The sequence below is a fragment of the Scomber scombrus genome, chromosome 16 (assembly GCF_963691925.1).
Source record: "Scomber scombrus chromosome 16, fScoSco1.1, whole genome shotgun sequence".
NCBI classification, from domain to species: domain Eukaryota; kingdom Metazoa; phylum Chordata; class Actinopteri; order Scombriformes; family Scombridae; genus Scomber; species Scomber scombrus.
In genome coordinates, this window is record NC_084985.1 from 21,222,351 (window position 1) to 21,243,674 (window position 21,324).

The following is a 21,324-nucleotide window of genomic DNA, read 5'->3' on the forward strand; positions in this document are numbered from 1 at the left end:
GCAGTACATTCCTACAGTGCAATATGTGGATCTAATATCTACTAACTGTACAAATGCCATCACACCCTTTAAATTCATACATTCTTCAGTTTATTCCTCTGCTATGGCACATTGTACTTCACTTTGTGACCAACCAGTCCACAACCTTGAATATAAACATGATCTTCAAATACATCAGACAGTATCTCTGGACAGCTGTTATTCATCTGCCTTACTGCAACTGCCTTTTGTCATTTTCTATTCCTATTCATCAGTTTTCTGCCTTTCTGTATATTTGTTTTGATACTGTATGTTTAGAGCTACTGAACACCAGGGTCAAACTTCATTGTGAGCATCTCTGGTCAATAGACTTTGTACTGATGGATCACACAGTGACAGTCTCAATCTTTATTATTATAACAATGTCAACAGCAGACCGACGCTGTTAAACCAGCTGAATGTCTCCTGCTCCATCTAGTGGCGCTTTTAGGGAAATGCACTCCCTGGCTCCAGGCATTGACCTGTCACTGTAGCCGAGTGGCCCACATACATATAATTACTGCTGAATAATAGGGTGAAATGAAATCACTAAATATGCTAAATCTGCTGGGCTGCTTTCCTCTGATATTTTGACTGTTTATACCCGTTTGGCACAAAGTTCAATAAAATGTTATTGAGGTGGAAGATTCTGACACTTCTCGAGATTCAGGTATCAGTTGGCTATCTACCTTTTACTCTTTACTATTCATAGTACAAAACTAAACTATTTTAAAATTACCATTCAATTGAATCAAAATCCAGAAAAATGTGTACATTGTAACATAATTGTAAGGTTTTTGTTACTTTTAACACTCGTGGGCACAAAATTTCTCTCATGTCTATAAATTCAGCCTCCACCACTACATTGACTGTATATGACTGTATACAATGCAGACAAATTGTATAAATAACAATAGCAAAAATGCACACACTGTCAAAAGTAAGATTTTCAGTCACTCTATACTAGCTCTTCGCTGTATGGAGGAGGCCAACTGTAGTCTATTGATGTTAGAGCACATAATGACTTATGTAGTTCACGTCAAGTTTGTATGAGCAACTGCACTCACAGAACTGAAGACAGGCAGCAACAAGCAAAATGACCTGACAAAAATCTTTCACATGTAAATATATCATCCGTGTTTATTACATTTAAACGTGAGGCTGTTTACAGTGAGTTTAAGCACCAAGAAATAAATGGTAAAAAAGAAAAGTAATTGATGCTGAAGGAGTTGAAATTGAAAATTAAGCCACACACACAGACAAAACATTGCTAAAAAATATTGTCCTGTTTCACCTGCAAAAATTGACATTTTTAAAAAGATCCTCCATGACGTCTGTAACTTGTAGTCTCTCTGCTGTGTCACAAAAAAATGGGGGGAAAAAACTCCAAAAAAAGGGGAAATAAATCAGTATCTGTATTTTGTGGAATAATCCTTGGGAGACACAACCAGACCTCGTCCTTTTCTTGCTCCTCGGTACACTGTTTCCACAATGTCTATCATCTCCTGCTTGTCCTCCATTGTCCAGTTGATCTTGTTGTTGTTACCGGTGCCCAAATCAATCATGATGTGCTTGTTCCTGGAATTAAATAAACAAACCCCACGAATATCAAGTAATTTATCTACACCTAACTTTCAATTATTGTTTGGATTGTTGTCATTTAAAGAACATTAACACTGATGTTGTAAATAATTAGTGCCTCACCTGAAGAAAAACATGACGGTGCAGGGGTCATACAACTCGTACATCTTGTTGAAGTCAGGCACTTCTGTGATGTCCACCAGGTAGATGACTGCAAAGTTCTTTACCTGTCAGGATCAATATAAATATATGGATATAATATTACTACAACAATACAGGGAAGTGAACTGCTAAGCATATTCATCATTAAAGGTCAGCTGTTGGATTAAACTAAATTATTCGAGTACAGTTCACATTACCATGCATGTAGGTGACTGTATTCTGTACATGACACTTAACCTGATAACCTACATTTAAAAATATTACATGTGAGACTTTTAACTTAAGATACTATTCATAGGCTGCTGCAAACCACATTTGTCTTTTAAATACCTGCAGTTTCTCATCACTTCAGTGTGCTTATCTGAAGGAAATTATAGTGCGTGTCAGCTTTTTAGCAGCCTTAATAAGTTTGGCCAGCATGTGCTGAAAAGCATTAACAAATTGCTGACAGAGAGCAACATATGCAAACGTAACATACTGTAATGAGAATCTCGGTTGTAAAATCAGCAGAATACAGTGAAAATGAGCGCAGTGAGCACAGCGATTAAAATAGTGAGGCAACTTCACTTCACCTAAGCAGGAAGTACTAAATAAATCTACAGCTTCTAAAAGAAGGACCTGCACATGTTGTACCACAAGCTTTTCAGCTGAGAACAAGACTTTGGTCCCCAAATTGTAGTAATTTTACGAGTAAGCATGTTAAAATATATATATATATATATTTTAAGTATTAATACTGGATGACCATCAAAGCTTTCTGTTAGTGTAGAACAGGGGTCGGCAACCTTAGGCACGCGTGCCACGGTTGGCACGCCGCAGCATAGTCATTGGCACACTGGCAAAAGCAGTATCCTCTCGGCAGCATTTAAAATCACCTGTTAACCATGGCACCTGCTCTATGCGTTGACTGACAGCGCGCCCTCCCACCCACATTTCCCACAGCGCTGCGGGCCGCTGTCCTACACACATCTCTCACAGAGGGTCCCGGTTCAGATAGGTAGCTGATGGCAACGCCGCTACCTATCTGAACCAGGGGCCCTTGGTGTCGGTCTGGGGCGGGGGTGCGATGCGATCGGTCTAATAAGTGGCAACACAGAGCTGTAAGGACGCTTTGCTCTCACACACGCTGCATTTATAGTCACACAAACACACACACATGCGCAGTCACTCTCTAGTGCGTACTCTTGCTCGCTCACTCCAGATTCCGGGAGATTGGATCTTAGTTGCGGGCGTCAGGGAGCCGCTATCAATATGCAGGAGAGTTGGGATGTCTGTAACAATGACTGTAACGATGTGAGCATCTGCACTTGAACTATAACGTCCTGTAAACAACGGTTTCAAGCACGAGCTGCACGCTCCAGCTGTCTGCAATGAATTACTGATGAGCTGTTACTGCTGTACGATGTACAGAGAAATAAAAAGAAAAGCAGAAAACTTCACAGGCAGGTGGTGATTCAGTGTATTGAACAGATGTATTTCAGACACTATTGCTGTGATGTTTCAGTATTTACAGACCAAACTGACCCGCAGCACATGTTGAAGCGTGGTGTGTAAAAGTGCACCGCTGCAGCAGTGACACACGTTGTGAGCACAGATCCGCTTACTAAGATCTGCTAACTTTGTAGTTTTTTTTACATTATAATAGTGAACAAAGTTCCAGCATCTTTGTAATAATAAGGACCCGTCTAAATAAATCACCTCTGGGTGTCATCCTGCTCCAATTTACAGCACGTCAGTCCGTGGTGAGAGAGGAGCAAAGCCACATTCAAATAAATAAATACATAAGTCAGCTTCCAAAATCAAAATGTTGATGTTTCATGTGGATAGCAGCATTCTGATATAATATACATTTTTTGTTTGATGCACTGTGGTCTCCAGTTTGACATTTCCTCCCAATGCAATATGTTTTAAATGAGTTACTGAAAGCAGTGTTTTGAAAATGGGATCCATACATAATTCCTAAACCCTTGTTGTAAATAATGGAAAAATATCTTTAAAATGTTCTTCCATGTGGCCTATATGGATGTTTTTGTATTTTGTATCATAATTGAACTTAAGGTTTTAACTTATTGTTGATTATGGCACACTCATTAACAAGAACATTAAAACTGGCACTCTATGTCAAAAAGGTTGCCTACCCCTGGTGTAGAATAAGCTGTCACTTTATTACTTAAAGAAAATGAGGGCAACTATTAGCTGTGCCAACATTTATGTAACCCAATATAAGACAATCATGGCAATTAACAATATACAACTTCTCCAATGGACTTTTGACCCTGCAATTAGCTTATGCAATATACACAATCTGATTGAAGTACGGTGTCGTAATGTTACTTTTATAATATTACAGCCCGTCAACACCAGATTGTTTATTTCTTTCTTTATCAGCCACACTGTTTATTGCACGAGTGAGAAGGGCACCTGAAAGCAACACAGCCTGTTAGCATTGGTGGTTTATTTTTGCTAGTTTAGTATATAATACAAACATTAGAATATTATATTTAAAGATTTAAGTCATGGATCTTGCACAATAAGCAGATACTGGAGACTGAAGTGAGCTAAGAAGTATGACACTGTGATATTTATAGAGAATTTAAACAAGAGATTAAATTGGAAAAGTTGTTGGATGAAAAGCAAACGTATAGACAGGCTATTTATGACTTTAGGGTGAACAACACCAGAATTCCCAAGAGTGGAAAATATAAAGGGCTGCATAGAAACTTGATGATCTGCAACCTTTGTAATATACACAAAGGTTGCAGATCCTTTGACATATATCATGCTTTGTTTGAATATAAGAATGTAATGCACATGTTAAGTTTATTTACCCAAACAGCAGCATGCATGTATCACAGCAGACAATCAGCTGATGCTACTGAGCTTGTTTACGCGTCAAAGGATCACTGAAGCTAATGCTAATAGCACAACAAACACTGTTAAGAGGGTGGATCAGAGACTAATCAAACCTTTTCTGCTATGCTGTACAGAACTTCGTCCATTTTCATACATGTTGGGTCCCAGTCGTGTCCAAAGCGGATCACAAGGACTCGGTCCTCTTCGGACAGGATGGCTTGGTCGACTTGCCAGCCATTATGGAGATGTGGTAGCATGTACGACATCTTGACCCTGCGCCGTGTAGTCCCAGTCTGAAAAAATAACACGTGACTTTTAATTCAAATAACTTGAGAGACAAAGACAGTAACGTTTAGTCCAGAAACATCTAGAAAGATCGGTATTTGTGCTCATAGTGAGTGTGAAAATGCAGTTAGCCTGTTGAACCACGTTAGCTGGCGAGCTAGCGAGCTTGAATTGACGATAGCTAGAAGGAAAAAGAATGAATTAGATGGGAATTTTAAAAGATTTGCCTTAAAACTTACCTTAAAATTGAATCGAATGTGTTATATGGTGAAATAAACGTTTTGTGGTGTAAAACGTAGCTAGATAACTCGAATATAAAGCTAACCAATGTTAGCTGCTGATACCAATGAGGGTACCTTTCCGTTAGTGGTACGTTGTTGTACGTACAGCGTCACCACCCGACGTGTTTACGTCACATGTAAGTATCATTTACAGACTGCAGAATTACATTAACTCAAGCTAGTAAACAATAATACCAATAATAAATCAATAAATGAATAAACCACAATGTTCCATGAAACCTCTGACTAAAAATACATAGACCTATATATAAATATATATATATACATATATAACCTCCACCTTTTTACATTTAATTGATTTATTTACTTTTATTTTAATAACGTTTTTGTTATCTTTAGGCTACATGTAATTTATTATGTCATAGTCTTTATTTTCGTCATATATGTAACTGATTTCTGAACTGTATAGACAGTATGCATAATGTGGTGTTGAATGTGTATTCCATTCTTGTATCAATAAAAACAAAAAGCACAATTATATTAATGTAAACAATGACAAATGAAAGTAAAAATGTACATTTATAGATTATGTAAGGGAATAAGACATTATACACCCAGTTAGTTTTAGGATTAGATTATAAACAGGGAACCTAAAAGAGAAAATCACCTTTCATATGGTATGCAATTTAATCCAAAATCAGAAATGCTTTAAATGCTTTTCCACTAAAATACTCTTCAGTGAATTTAGAAGAAACTTGAACTGAGAAGAAACAAACCAAAAACCTCGAGTGGAAAAATAGGCCTATACTGCCTTTAATCAAAGCTTTTATAGGATTGGAATAAAAATTTAAAGTAATTTAGTACATTTCTCCAGTCAAAATAATGCCTTTATAAAATGGGCATGAAACCTAATGTTACTTAAATCAGTCCCTTTAGTGAAGAGAACTTAAATTGATGAATAAACTGAATAGAACATACAATGATATAGGTTATGAGGACTTTGTTGATGGCAACAGTTGTCCTTGGAGATAGTCAAGCCAATTTTATATTGAGGAAACAAGCTATCAGGAAATAAAAAGGTACTATCTCTGCAACACCTTCAGCAAATGCAAAGCTGACATTTCCTCATGCTGCTCATATAGCAACAAAGATGAAAAACATTTGATCTACTTAATCCATGTCCCTGCCCACTTCTGAAGAATCACGTTCTCTACTTATCTTCTTATCACTGCCTTCTCTCTACAGTTATAGTTCATGAAATATCTCAATTTCATTAGATATGAATAAATATATAAATTAAAATGTTGACATTAACATATTTAGTCATTAATACAGTATATCAAATAAAGAAACATAAAGACAAAACATTTATTGTTGTGCAATTCATTACAGTACAAATAGAAAGTACAATACACAAAGGTTCAAAGGTTATAGGAAAACTTTCCAGTCTATGACATAGCAGCATATTATGGCACTCCTTAGAGAGAGTATGAATCATTGTTAGACATGTATCGGCCTATTTTGTATTCCACCACTACACTACACAATCACATTACTGTGGTTCTGAATGGCCAAGTGATTAACAAAGTCTTGACTATTTCACGTTAGACTATTTGGTCTAGGACACAATATTGATAGCCGATTTTGCAACAAACAGACAAAATACAATCCACTACCATCAACACTGTAATCATCCCTTAAAGCTGATATAGGCATATTTTATTCAGTATGGCTGTTTGTTTGTTTGTTTTTCACATTGCACAACATCAGCCTTCAGCGTTCTGATCAAGCCTCTGAACAGGCATCAAATGGAAATCTCTACTGAAAAGAGACATTATTCTTCCTCCATGTTGGGTATGAAAGTCCTCTGCTATAAAAACACACCCTGTTCAGCAAAACAGTCCAGTCCAGCAAGATCTCAGGTTGCATGAGCCCACTTTTCAGCCAGCAGGGGACATAGGGAACATTCACTTATTTTCTGGAGACACAAACTGACTCCACCAGTGGTTCTTTGAACATCCCACGATGCCTAGAGCAAAATCTCAAAAGTCCATCGCTGTCCCGTGAGGCAATATGAATAATAAACAATCCCTGATGAGCACTGACGCTCGGCTGGAACAGACAGCGTTTGGATGAGGTCAGGTCACACAGTCGACCACAGACAGACGTAGAGTACATTGAAAACTGTACTCTTGCGGCTCCTAGTCAGAAGGATGCTCTGGACATGAGCGATTCACCTCAAACCACTCATCTATACACCTGAAACAGATAGAGAAGGATGTGATTAAATAAAGGTGAAAGATTACAGACACAAAACAAAGAGTCATTATGTTCAAGGAATAAAATACAACATTTTGGAGCATGCACTTCTTTGCTTTTTTGATGAGAGTTAGATGAGACGACTGATACCAAACTTACATTTTAGAGTCTAATAGACTCCTACAAAATGCATTCTGGCATTAACACTAAAAATGGAGAAACATTATTTAAAATCTGAATTTCCCCCTAAAAATTGAGTAAATCCACCAGCAAAAGTTTTTTTCATGTGTGTTTGTGTTTCTGAGTTACCCTTTATGGTAGATACAGAGGCAGGGCAGTCTGGCAATGGTGTCTCCCTGCTCCAGCTCTTCTAAACAGATGGCACATTCCCCAGAGTCCCTAGACAGGACGTCCTCTGAGAAAGACAATATGAACCCAGACAAACTGAGCAAAATGCAGCCTCACACACCAAACCTTGTGTCAAATGTTCAGTTTCAGTCACTGGATCCTGCAGAAGAACCATCTGTTTAACCTTTGCTACCAGAATACCAGACATCATCTGTGCCCTGATGATAACTGGTGTTTACAGAGGGGGAAATATGCAATCTCCAATGGGAAAAGGTTGTGTTTTAGTTGAATGTAGTTTGATGTTATTTTTTAAAATAATACTGGAGAGAAAACTGAGCCAGACTGGTTAAATGAACTTATATAATGTCTTCGTTTGTGTCACATGTTTATCTGCATATTCAGATATGAGTGTCAATACCTGAGGCATGGGAGTGGCTAGGACTGCCTGTACCCTCTCACGCACATATTAAAATGAATTCTATAGAAGAAGATATTTATTCAAATGTTTTTATATTTGCATGGGTTATATGATGGGATAAAGGAATGACTTCATATTTCTTACACAGCTGTGCTCCTGTGATAAGCTAAGACATGCTGTACAGTAGGTCAGCTTCTGTACAGTATTTATCAGCAACATGCATGCTGCTGCGGGTGCGTGCAAGCGTGCACGTATGTCTCCCAACATGTACGGTCCTAACATTTAAAGATGATGGGGCAATCTACTGTTAGCATTCATCCAACTGCGTCAAGCCCTTGGTGAAAAAAGTGTGTGCAGTCAGAAGTGAGTGTTTTTGAACTTCTGCCTGGAGACGAGAAGTGTTTACCTTCCTGTTCATGCTCATGCAGATGTGCGTGTGCACAGGTGCTCGCAAACAGTTAGTCTGCACGAACATGGGCATGCAGCTGCATCACATAGTTGAATTTGCTTTGTTCTTTTCATGCTGTATTGTGTAATGTAAAGTACAGCTGTGTTAAAAAAAGGCTTTTCTTTAAGAAGGGTCGACAGAAGCAGCAGTAAAATGTGTTGTCAGTGCAATTTTTAAATATTTGTACTACTTAAATCCATTTTATGCTACTTTATACTGTGTATGTTTTACAGAGCCACATATTGTACCTTTAATACATGTATTTGACAGCTTAGTTATTTTGCAGGCTTAGACTTTACATACAAAACATATGATTACATTATGAAATAGGATGTGTTGTTATATATTAAACCACTCAATAGTAACTAAAGGTGTCAACATCAGTAGTAATAAACCAGTAATATTTCAGTGGTTCCCAAATGTGGGGTCTCAAGAAATGTTGCTGTTATCTTGTGAAATACAGTAATACTTTTATCTCTTTGGGCTTCTCAAAATCCTTCAAATGACATCATCTATAAATGAAAAATCCCTCTTTGGACTGTAATCTAACACCACACTTAAAACCGTATTTCAGGATCTCTTGTACTTTCACCCCTCCCCCCCACACTTCCTTACTGTTATAGGTGAGGCGTGTTTTGCTGAAACACATGAGCAGGTGCTTCTCTATTTCATCCGATGCCATGAACTTGGAGCAAACAGGACAGTGGAATCCTGGGAGAGGGGGGGGGGGGGGGGGGGGGGGGGGGGGGGGAACACACAAAGGCAGGAAGATGAGGACCCGGATGTGGCAAGAATCTCTCTCATAACCTTTTATTGATATATACACAAGAGAGGCGCGGGACCGTTTGCACTGGCTTGATCTTACACAATCTGACATGACCCAACACCTCCTACCCGCTCTTAGTAAACAATCTGCTACAATCTGCAATCAAATCATCTTTCTTCTTTGCCCATGTTTTTTTGTGTGTGTGTATGCGTGTGTGTGTTTAATTGCTCATTTCAAACTAACTGGAAACACACTCAAGCTGAGGGCCTCAATATTTATAATAAATCATCAAATAAGTGATTTATTAATTCATAATTTGACCCAAATGCGCAAGGCTCCCCGACCTTGTGCATCTTCTCAGCCGCACAGAGATTAATAGGGCAGGAATGGCTTGACCTGAGATAAGCTAGCCTCTTGTTTAACATTATAACACCTGGGTCAAGAAAGGACAACAAATACATCACGCATGAAGGCGGTGATTACGTCCGATTCTGCAGCGAACCTCACATTTGTGTCATGTGTTTGTACGAGAGGTGAGGAAACAAGATAAGCCTGTGTGGATGCTGTGTCATACCTGAGTCACTATTACATGTAACTGACCAGCATGATTATTGATGAGGTGAATAATTATTGCACTTCCTTATCTGGGAAATTACGTGAGGGCTATATTGAGCTGTGTTTTTACTGACTGCATTGTTAAAAGATGAGGAAACTGGAGCATGCGTCATATCCAAAAAGCTCAAACAGCAAATGCAAGGGATTCAGGAAACATTAGAAAATGTTAGGAGCTTTTGTTTTTCCAGTCAAACGGGAGTGTGTGTGTGTGTGTGTGTGTGTGTGTGTGTGTGTGTGTGTGTGTGTGTGTGTGTGTGTGTGGGAGGGGGGGGGGGTTGTTAACAGTCCCGTTGTGTCAGTTGGTGCCCTGTATTGTTGTGGTCTAGTCTGGAAACAACTCGACCGTTTAGATACAGCTAAACTTACTAATTCAGGAAGTTTGTATGTGTGTGCCTATGTGTGTATGTCTCTCTCTCTCTCTCTGTGTTTGTGTGTGTGTGTGTGTGTGTCAGGCAATGTGTAACCAGAAGGAAGCTCTTATCTGCTGACCTACATAATGCGCTCTTCCCTCTGAGCCGGAGTGAAAAACAGGCCAGTTTAGCAAGACAAGGGGGAGAGGCAAAGAAGAAAGACGCTTTAAGACTGTGTAGAGCCACCTGTGGCTTCAAAAAAAGCAGAAGTGCTAAACAAAGGGCTTCAGTCATTAGACAGCTATTACCATATGCCAGGTCTCACATGTCAAATGGAAAAATACATGCAGCAACTGTAATTTTATAATAGCTTGTAGGAATGTCATAACCAAACGCCTGCATGAAGTCACATATTGTTGACACTGAACTGAGTAACACAGGCTCAGTGTGAAGAGCAGAAATATTACAGTTATGCCACATGAGATTAAAAAAAAGGCCGTCGAGTATGATAAGGACCCTGTGCTGAGAACAATGACCACACTATAAACATTACAAGAGATAAAGATGAAGTGGCATGGTGCACTGTTTGTTCTCTATTCACACAGTGACACAGACAAGCTGTACTTCAGGAACCAGATAACGAAATCAGAGATGGTTGAATGATGACGGAAGACGTTGAGCAACAGTTTAATTGAATTAGAAAGCAGCGTTTCCTGGTGTTTCGTGGCGTTTATGAATGTGTACCAACTCCTGCGTTACAGTCTTACCTCCCAGCAGGTGAGGGGACAGGTGAGCCGGTAGGGACCCTATTAGCAACCTGTGGCCCTCAGGTGGCTCTTCATCGCCACCATCTGTGCCATCGGGATTTTGATTGTGGTGTGACCCCGACCTGCCGCCGGCCGGTATACTGAGCCCAGAGCTGGTTGGCCCCCCTCCCGTGATACGGATCCTGGGGCCATCGGGTCCATTGGTGTATCTAAACCCCGCAATCCTCTCCCCTCCGCTGGAGTGACCAGATGGGAGATCGGAGCTGGAATAAGCCCGAGTTCTGCCATCAAATACCGTGTTGCTCTGTTTGGCCCCCATGCTGTTTCAGGTCTAACCTCCACAAGCTTGAGTGCGCTGTAAAGTTTTTTTAGCCACGACACATGGTTACAGTGAGTCTTGAAGAGCTGATACCAACAAAGGAAATGCATGAACAACAACACCGGCGAAGTGGTCCAACATGTTAAAGTTTCATGGTGCGCCCTGTGCGTAAAGTGCGCACTCACTGACGCATAACTCAATTTCCAAATGGTTGTTTTTTTCTTGGCAGAGCCCTTCCCTTTTTTTTCCAACAATGGAAAAAAAATGAAGATAAAATCTCTTCAGTTACAAGTCTTCAGTTCTTCCTCATCGGAAGAGGACATACGCTCAAGTGTTGACCCAGAGCCCGTCTGGTTCAAGTTTGTTTTTGTTCTCAACCGTGGCCGTCTGCAAAGAAAAATAAAAGCAGGGATCGCCCTCCTCCCCCCTGTGAGGCAGCACCGTCAAGGCACCAGAAGTTCACCAGATTAACGCCAACACGCCTTCAGTGTAAAAGCGGGTTAGGCCAATAGTGGTAACTGTGGATAAACTGTATGAAGTTGCTAAATAGAGACTGAAACTCCGTATTTATGCATCTCTGTCTTTCTCTTTAGCTGCTGTCTTTTCCCCTTGCTTTGCACTTGTGATTTGTGTTTGCTTTAACTTTAACGAATGCTGATTCTTTTTAGAAAAAAAATGTGTTCAACTTTGCATAAAACATGTTGACCTGCATTTTATGAGATACATGATAGAAATTAAGTTTACCCTTATTTTATCATCATCTAGAATCTGAAGTGTATTTGGCTGTTTTGTCAGTTTAATTGTTACAAAGGTTACAAATGTTATTGTTAAAATTGCTAGATGTGAAGAGTAATATTTCCTTATTAAAAGTGCCTTCAAAAGTTCAAAGTCAACACTGGTTGACTCAGGAAATGTCCACATTGTCTGATCATTTATTATAAAAGTGGAAGAGCCAGTTTACCAAAAATTACTTATTCTTACTAATTGATGAGGGCTTACACATAAAACACCATGCAACAAAATGTGTGGAGATGTATGCAGATGTGTAGTGCTGCATTTATTTGAAAGATGGGTGCAAATATTTCAAATGCACAGAAAGTTTCATGTCTTAATTGTGAAAGGCCAATTCCTCGCTTCCTGTCTCTAACTACCTTCCAGTCTTGACTTGACGCAGCCTTGAGTGGGCGCGTCAGGTGGCGTGTGACGTCAAGCCCAGTAACACCAGCGGGCTGTTGGCACAGCAGCAGGTCACCAGTCCACTCTGTGATATGAAAAGCCCTCCATGTTGTGTTCCATTAACTTCAGACCATTAACAACAAGCAAAAAAAAAACGCCTGTGGAACGCTCTGTTCACACGGTTTATTGAACAATTCCACACACATCAGAGGACAAACAGAAGATACACTGAGAGACATTCAAATAGGCAATAAAAAGACATACATTTACAAGCCAAAGTAAACGAGCTAATGATAAACCTCTGAAACAGTCTTGCATGTGTTTGGCTGCAGGGGTTTGGGTGCTTGAAGGCGGCAGCGGGGGGGGGGGGGGGGGGGGGGGGGGCTTGAAGCATTGCAGTGCACTGGATGTGACATACAACAACACACTGTGAGATTAGAAATATCAGGGTAGGCCCAGAAGGTCTGAGCCGACAAATATTTTCTCTTCCCTGTAATATCACTTAGGGATTTTTTGGGGTGTGCACTTATCAAACTTGTGGTTAAGAGAAACCTCAAAAAGAAGGGGTTTTGTTTAGGAAGCTATCTCATCAGATTGTGCTGAGAAAAGAGGGCAAAGTGTAAACCACCAACAACCAGGAAGACAACAGAACAGAAGAGAAATCGGGTGTCCTGTGACAATGAGACACCCAAACTGGGAAGGGCTTAAGCTGCAGCATGGGCCTTTGTCGTGATGGTCATATGATATTAACATTGGTTAAAAATGTCCTCATAAAGTGTCTTCAACTCTTTGAGGTGTACTGCCTTAGAAACATTAAGTGACACACCTCAAATGATCCATGCTACTGTAAAGCTGCACACTTTGATTTCCAACATGGGGAAGCGAATGTGTGAAATGCTTCTGACTGTAACCTATACAACTATTTAAAGTGTGTCAGTAGTAGAGGGGGTGTTTAAAACAGTATGGTTTGAGAGCCGGCCCCACCTGGATCTACGTCATCGTAACTGTACATCTTCGATTCCCTCCTTCTTTCCCTCCGTGAAGTGGAAAAATCAACAGTTTCCCTCTCTCTCTCTCTCTCTCTCTCTCTCTCTCTCTCTTTCTCCCTCCCTCACCTTGCTTGTCTTTCCAGTTGCCTCAACTCAGCCTCAAACCGTCAGTTTTCACCCATTCATCTTTCGCGTTGCTCTCTATGTCAATAGCCTGGCAGAGAAAGTAGGTTATCTGTCACATTCGTCTCCAAAGCCACAGGGGAGGTGTATATTGCGGTAACATCTGACTGTATTTCTGCATAACAAAGCCAGCTGAGGCCGATGTAATATTGCTGTGCTGTGGAACTTTAACTAACCAGATGGTGAATGATTATGATACTTGCATTGTACATGGCTACTGCTCACGTAACCCTGTTGTGTGTGCATGTGTGTATGTGTGTGTGTGGGTGCTTGTGTGTGTATTTGTGTGTGGTGGGGGTCAACAAAGTGCAACAGAGCGCACTCTTTGGGAAGCAAAGCCACTGAGACATTCAAGAACATGGTGGTGCATTTTTAGCAAGTTGGCCGTATTGTGTGTGTGTGTGTGTAGTGTGTAGACTGCTTGTTAAGTGTTTGGGCTGATGAGTTGAGGGAGGCCAGGGACTTCTAAGCAGCTCTGCCCCAGCTGCAGGCCTCCTCTTGGGGCTCATCACTGCTGGCTGACCCCCATCTGCTGGTGGTCGGGCCCTGGTTCCCCCTCCATGTCAGCGTGGTAATGCTCGAAACTGTCGTCCTCTAGGTCTGGAAGGCCCAGCAGCTGACGGGGAGAGAGGGAGAATGTTGTGTCAGAGGTTATACGAGTGTGTGTGTGTGTGTGTGTGTGTGTGTGTGTGTGTGTGTGTGTGTGTGTGTGTGTGTGTGTGTGTGTGTGTGTGTGTGTGTGTGTGTGTGTGTGTGTGTGTGTGTGTGTGCAAAAAGCCACAATACAAATTCTTTGTGTCTCGTGCGGAGGCAGACTAATTATGCTGTGTTTATTGGCAAACATGCATTAATTCAGTACAAGGCAAAGCATGACTTCCAGCCTTTTATTAATCATTAGATTCCTCTCAGTTTGATATACTGAGCATCCAATAAACTATAAAACAACAATCTCTTAAAACACACCAAATACTTTAATCTAGAGTATCCAGGAAACCCTTTAGGAGCACCTATATTCCAAAAAATCCCTTGAATATTACATTTTGTACATTTTAAGGATTTTAAGGTAGCTTTTACCATAATTAATTATTTGTTTATATTTACTACATTCATTTAAATAATAAGTAAATCCAATAATGATCAATTTAAGGTATTACTGAAGTTGGCTTTACATCAGAGGTCCGAAATATTTTTAAAAGCAAATGAATTAATCTTTGAGGGATTATTATTCAGTGTACGAATATGTAATAGGTTTAGCCCTGATATAAAAGGGGTAAATTAAGGGATTTGGGGTAAGTGATTTGTATGTTGAAGTGACCAGTTCAAGGTTTTAACTCAAATTTGGGTTCAATTAAAGGATAACTGGATGAACTTTAATATATTAAAGGGTTTTATTAGATTATCAGTATACTTTAAGGGGTGACAAACCGTTTAAGTATTTAAAAAGCATGAGAGCCATCCTTGAACTTCACCTCAATTGGAAAAATTGATGTCCAACTGAAATGAAATTGCTTTTTAGTCTGTTACTGTGCTCTGTAAATCATTTGTTCCGCTGTGTTCTCCTTTGAGCAAAAACAGAAACCAAAAGGGAGACATTGATCATTTCCATCATCTTTGCACTTTTGTTTCCATGCAGCCGATCAAATCACTTCATTTATAAGGTATGCTGTTTATTAATTTTTATTATTTTTAAAAGGGAACTTACACCTTTTAAAATATCTATTATAATGACTATATTACAATCCATTATTTTCTCTAGTTTTGTAATAGATCTAGACACAGCAGGCAGAAAGAAAACTGTGACTCCCAGAGTGTCTCCTTTTGTTTCCTTACAGGCCTGAAGGATGTGAAGACCTTCTCCAGCACCTCCAACAGAGTCTTCTTCCCACAGGAGGAGATGTAATCCTGGGCCAACTGTAAGAAGGGAAGGCAATCCTCGCTCTCGCTCCACACGTGCTAAACAAACACATACACAGACAGACAGATGGACAAATATCAATGCAAGAAGACATCGCTCCCAAACAGTGACAAAATACATATAGCAGCATATAATGGGAGTAAAGGAGTTATTTCACTGACACCAATCACCATAAAAGAGATTAATTAAACATATGCATATAAAAGAAGCATCCCTCAAGGGTAACTCTTTCATGAGGGTAAACTTTATTCCTCTATGTAATATTGTGAGTGAACTTGATTTATGTGATGTGATACTGTCACACTTTTATCCATCCAGTGCAGCCCATGCATGCCATATAGTGGTGGTGAGGCTTGCAGGAATGAACAAGTAAACAAGTAAAGTCAGGTCAGGGGCATTGTAGCACGGAAAAACTAGAACGAACCCATTAAACCAGATAAAGAGACAAGGACATGCAGCCGACAGAGTTTGAATAACATGAACAACGGTGACACTTCATAATGAAAGTTATTCATTTCACTTTTGACAAGTGGTGTGATTGTTACTAGAAATGCAGGATTCTTTTATGGCTACATTTACATCACTTACAATATTTGAATCCCACAATCCAACCACTGTACTGTTTAAATAGGAATGTATCATTACCTCATGAATGAAACAGTTACTCAGGAGGAATTTGTTAACTATTTGCTCCTTACCTGAACTTTAACACTACTTGTCTAGTGAGTGCTTGGATCAGAAATATTAGCATCTTTATGACCAATAAAACGGTAATAACCTATTGTGATAACTTGTATTTCCTTGTGTTCTGGTCACCTACTCATTAGTGCAAGTTGTCGGCTACCTTGAAACGTTTACGGGAATTGTTAGATAAAAACTACAGTTAGGCGTCGGCCAGGAAAGTTCCACCTCACTTGCTTTAAGCGTTGTTTAATTTGAGTCGAAAGGCCGCATTGTTAGGTTATGTATTAGGTAATGGCTTTTAGTGTCTGGCCAAGTATGCAGGATGGCCTTAAGGAAATAACAGACAGGTGTAAAAGAAACAAAAGCAGATAATATAATATGAATAAAAGTGTTTAGCTAGCATCTCAACCTATGTCCTATAGAGACACACCCTCATGTGTCAGTTTTAGGAATCACATGAGAGTCATGTGAAAAGATACGAAACAGCCAGGAATAAAAGTGTTACCACAGCAGATAGGGGTTTATTGTGGTGTCATCTCCCTCTGGCTGTTCAGGGATTGTTGTTTGACACTGATGGATGGACTCTCACATGAGGGTGTGTCTCAAAGGCGCAGGTTAACCCCTACCTTTCAGGAAAACCGCTCATAGGAGCAGCGAAACGAATAGCTACGAGGCTACGACGGCAAATCTCATTGTCATTCAGCTTCTAAAAGTTGTAGCACATGACCTGGGTGGCTGAAAACTAGTTAGACATACCCAGGGGGAAATTACAGAGCTGAGCACTTTGATGAGCAGCTGTAATGTTGTTATGGTGGAACTGATCATACAGTGCCCTCTAGTGAAAGGACAGGTTGTTGTGCTGGATGCCCACAGTTTTTTTTTTGGGTGGGGGGTGGGGTGCACAAAATAAACTGAAGGCTGTGCGTGTGTGTATGTGCATGTGTGTGTGTGTGTGTGTGTGTGTGTGTGTGTGTGTGTATGTGTGTGTGTGTGTGTGTGTGTGTGTGTGTGTGTGTGTGTGTGTGTGTGTGTGTGTGTGTGAGCAAGAGAGACAGTGAGAGCATTTGAGAAACCCTGCTGATAGCAGTATTGATCGAGCTAAAGTAAATAGATCTCAAGAGTCCTGCAGAGACAGAGAGTTATTGTAGCTGATTTGAGAGTGCATAACAAACAGAGAACTGTGTGTGCGTGTGTGTGTGTGTGGTCAAGGTATTCCTCACGTTGTGGGGACTTACATTAGAGTCCAAAAGTCTGAGACCACTCAGTGGTAAATCTGTTAACATGGTTAAGTTTTGGGGAGTCGCTTCCTTTATGGGGACAAAAGGCAAGTCCCCTTAATGTAAATAATTAATTTTAGGGTGAAAATTTAGTTTAAAATTAAACTAACTTCATGATTATGTCAAAGTTTGGGTAACAGTTAGGAATGTAGTTGTTAGGTGTGTGTGTGTGTGTGTGTGTGTGTGTGTGTGTGTGTGTGTGTGTGTGTGTGTGTGTGTGTGTGTGTGTGTGTGTGTGTGTGTGTGTGTGTGTGTGTTCCAGGTATTCCTCACCTTGTGGAGACATAGTCATGTTGTGGGGACTCGCCTCCCTTATAGAGACAAAAAGCAAGTCCCTTTAACATGTAGTGGTTATGCAATGTCCTCTGAAGTGATGGAAACATGACACTGTGTGTGTGTGTGTGTGTGTGTGTGTGTGTGTGTGTGTGTGTGTGTGTGTGTGTGTGCGTGCGTGCGTGCGTGCGTGCGTGCGTGCGTGTGTGTGTGTGTGTGTGCAGGGCTGCAGCAGTTGACATGCATTAGATTTGAAAGCAGAGGATCACTGAGAGTTGAGAGGGAGGTAAAAGGGGATGAAAGGAGAGAAGATGGGGAGAGGGGGGGGAGTAGTTGCAGAGAGACAACAACTCCTGATAGTTGTGAGTGTGTGTTTGTTTAACCTTTGGCTATGTGTTTTATGTCATTTTATGGATCTGAAGCTGAGGATTTGGGGTATTTTTCTTCTTTTTTTCATTAACAACCGTGGAAAGCCCCTTCTTTAACACCCCTGCTCAGCTGTCTATTGGACAATCCAAAGCGAGGCCTGTGAACACACAACACAAGCCCGGTCACTGTGACACAATGTGTTATTGACTGAACAGACGCCCTGGCTCCTGGGTCATCTCCATCTGCTCTCCACCCGCCCCACCCCGTTTGCCCCTGTCACTGAGCAGGAGGAGGGAGCAGGGCGGGTCTGGCCTCAGGAGCTTTAGGGCTCATAACATCCCCACTGCACCACACTGGTATAGGATATGTATTCAGCTGTGTCAGGATGGTCTGTAGAGGATCAGAACAGAGGAGGCCGGAATACCTTCAAAATAAAAGTGTGTCTCCGGTTACTTAATGTCTGCAGAACAGCATTGCATGTGATTCATGTGAGTCAGTGGATTAACTGTGAGGACAAATACCTGCACACACACAACTATCTGCACACTAGTCTGGTTTCAGATCTTAGCATCAGCTTTTTGGTAGCATGCATAGCTATAAATAAAAATGATGTAATAAAAATGACATTCCTTATTCATTTTATATTTATATCTCTAAAAATATGTCATTTCTAAAAACTCTAATCTATTTTGTGCTTTGTTTTCCAGACAATGCAATGGTGTGTGGGGCTTTGATTTTGAAAGTTGCAGCCTTCCTGTTGTTATAACCTGGCTCGTTTGACGCTGTTGATTTTCGGAGGGTTATCGCAGATGATTATGATAGAGGGGAGGAGGGGGGGTGCACCCAAAAATGACATCATCCACTTCACTTTTCGCCCAAAGATCCCCCCCCCCCACACACACACTTCTCTCTCCCTCCCTCTTCCCCTCTTCCTCCTTCCCTCCCTTGTCCATCAGCTGGAAAACCGGGACCAACCGGGACAACCCCACCTCCAACGCACCCACACACCTACAAGAGCGCACACACGCACACGCACATGCACGCACGCACACGCACGCACATACACACAGCATTAGAGCTAAAGGCCCCGCACAGAAGCTCACTCACGAAGCTGTCGGTGCCTCCGGGACACAGCACGTAAAAGGAGACACCGGGCTCTGCGTAAAAGTCCAGCCGCCTCTCGTCGTCCTCCTCGGCGAAGATGAGGTCGAACGGGTTACCGGAGCACCACTTCTCCGCCGCCTCCACCAGATGCTTGAACTCCATCCTCCGTTATCCGGTCTGCAGTGTCCCTGATCTCGATCTCTCTGGCCGTCGCGGCGATGATGCTCAAGACGCAAATAACAGCTGATCGGACAGCAGCATCAGCAGCCCTCCTTTACCGCATCTCCTCTTAGAGCACTGCTTGCATGGCCCGGGAAGACAGATAACACTGTTGGTGCATAGAAGAGTCTAACCGGGTCTGGTGCTCATCTGTTCTCAAAGCCCCATTCCTCTCTTCCTCCCCACGTTATGAAATCAGCCCGTCGGTCGCATACATGCATACGCAGGAGGACGCTGGAAAAAACGCGATGACGAACAGTGAAGCCGGGCAGCCGTCCATATCTGAGGCGCCGTATGGGCCTACTCCCAACTTTATCACTATGTAGGCAAAATCACTTGATCATTGAAACCCGCTGACACGATGGAGGAAACATGAGCTGAATTTATATGGAAATGTTCACTATAAAATATGTTGCAGGTGCATAATATTAAAGCTATACCTGCATTATGGAAAGAATAGGTCAGCATAAATTAGTAGCCTCAATGATCCTCTAAAGATCAGTGCTGCAATGAAATATATTTAGAAACAAGATGTTCACTAAAGGATCAGTCCACCCAAATTGCCAAAAGCATACTTCCACATACTTCATTTGCCTATAGGTGTGAGCTTTACATTGCAGTAAGCTGGTGATACAATAGTTTTGAAAAAAAAAAAAAAAATCCACTTACCTTGCAGAATTTTTTCCAACTGGAAACTACTATTTCCAAGGTCAATAATGAAACTTCACACTCACATTTATAATAATAATCACACTGTAATATTTACATAAAATTATAATAATAAAAAAGGTGTTCATCAAATCTTCACTTCACAATCCTTTATCATTGTACCTTTATTAAGATAAGATAAGATATCCCTTTATCAGTCCCACAATGAGGACATTTTCATTATTACAGCAGCAAGTGGACAGTAAAACAGAAGAGCAGCAATAAGAAAAAGAATAATTATTCTTTATAGTATGAAAGTAGCCACTGTGATAGATTTAGGTTTAAATGCCAAAAATGACCATTAATGGTGACAGATATCACGGAGAGCCAGATACATAAAATGAGTTGCTTCAGTTGAATTTTTGAGCTTCATTGTGCAGAATGATGTGCAGTTTGACACGTGAAGACTATTTTCACATTCATCTGCTCAAAGTGGAAAGTTTTCTCTGTGTTCACCAAAAATGTAGAGTTTAACAACTAGTTTGGAGCCAATCGTTTGGAGCCAGTGTTCAGTTTACACAAGTGTTATATGGGAACGTGAAGCCTGCAGTGCAACATTGAGGAGACATCTTGTGTCCAGCAGTTAAACCTGTAAAAAGTAAAAAATATTTGCATATTCTGGACTTTGTAATGAACAGGAAGGAATACATGTCACTTTAAGGAATTTAACAAGGAAATAAACATATCAGACACAAATTGATTTATTAGAGTGTTTATATACATTTTAACATGTCTGGGGGGGATCTTTAAAGTTCTATAGAAATTGACTTTACTATATGTTGGATTTTTACTAAATAAATGATTTGTAAAATTAACTTTGTTCCTCTATTTTTTTTTCTCCTGAGAGTTTCCCTTACTTATCTGCATCCAATCCCAGTCAGGGACCTAAAAGCCCCTCTCTGCTCCCTGGAGTCCCCGCCACCAGAGGGCGAGTGAAACCACCTCTCAATGTAATGTTGGAGCGGAGTCAAGCTGGAAATAAGCAACCCTATCAAG

General features: G+C 40.7%; 3 protein-coding genes across 3 annotated transcripts; all 3 read right to left on the reverse strand.

Annotated features, from left to right (window-relative positions):
* Positions 1-1,140: 1,140 nt before the first annotated feature.
* Positions 1,141-5,279, reverse strand: txnl4a (thioredoxin-like 4A). Its single transcript, XM_062435784.1, has 4 exons — positions 5,139-5,279; positions 4,728-4,907; positions 1,723-1,826; positions 1,141-1,596 (listed from the first exon to the last, which is right to left on the reverse strand). The coding sequence occupies exons 2-4, from the start codon at positions 4,878-4,880 to the stop codon at positions 1,425-1,427; spliced, it is 429 nt and encodes a 142-aa protein (XP_062291768.1). The 5' UTR covers positions 4,881-4,907; positions 5,139-5,279; the 3' UTR covers positions 1,141-1,424.
* A 1,229-nt stretch (positions 5,280-6,508) lies between these two features.
* On the reverse strand, positions 6,509-11,841 carry LOC133996946 (E3 ubiquitin-protein ligase ZNRF2-like). The gene is made up of 4 exons (XM_062436454.1): positions 11,113-11,841; positions 9,230-9,325; positions 7,710-7,815; positions 6,509-7,400 (listed from the first exon to the last, which is right to left on the reverse strand). Exons 1-4 carry the CDS (start codon positions 11,429-11,431, stop codon positions 7,343-7,345), a joined length of 579 nt encoding a protein of 192 aa, XP_062292438.1. The 5' UTR covers positions 11,432-11,841; the 3' UTR covers positions 6,509-7,342.
* Positions 11,842-12,781: 940 nt separating this feature from the next.
* Positions 12,782-19,806, reverse strand: mturn (maturin, neural progenitor differentiation regulator homolog (Xenopus)). The gene is made up of 3 exons (XM_062436418.1): positions 19,405-19,806; positions 15,610-15,732; positions 12,782-14,395 (listed from the first exon to the last, which is right to left on the reverse strand). The coding sequence occupies exons 1-3, from the start codon at positions 19,561-19,563 to the stop codon at positions 14,288-14,290; spliced, it is 390 nt and encodes a 129-aa protein (XP_062292402.1). The 5' UTR covers positions 19,564-19,806; the 3' UTR covers positions 12,782-14,287.
* Between the last annotated feature and the right edge of the window lie 1,518 nt (positions 19,807-21,324).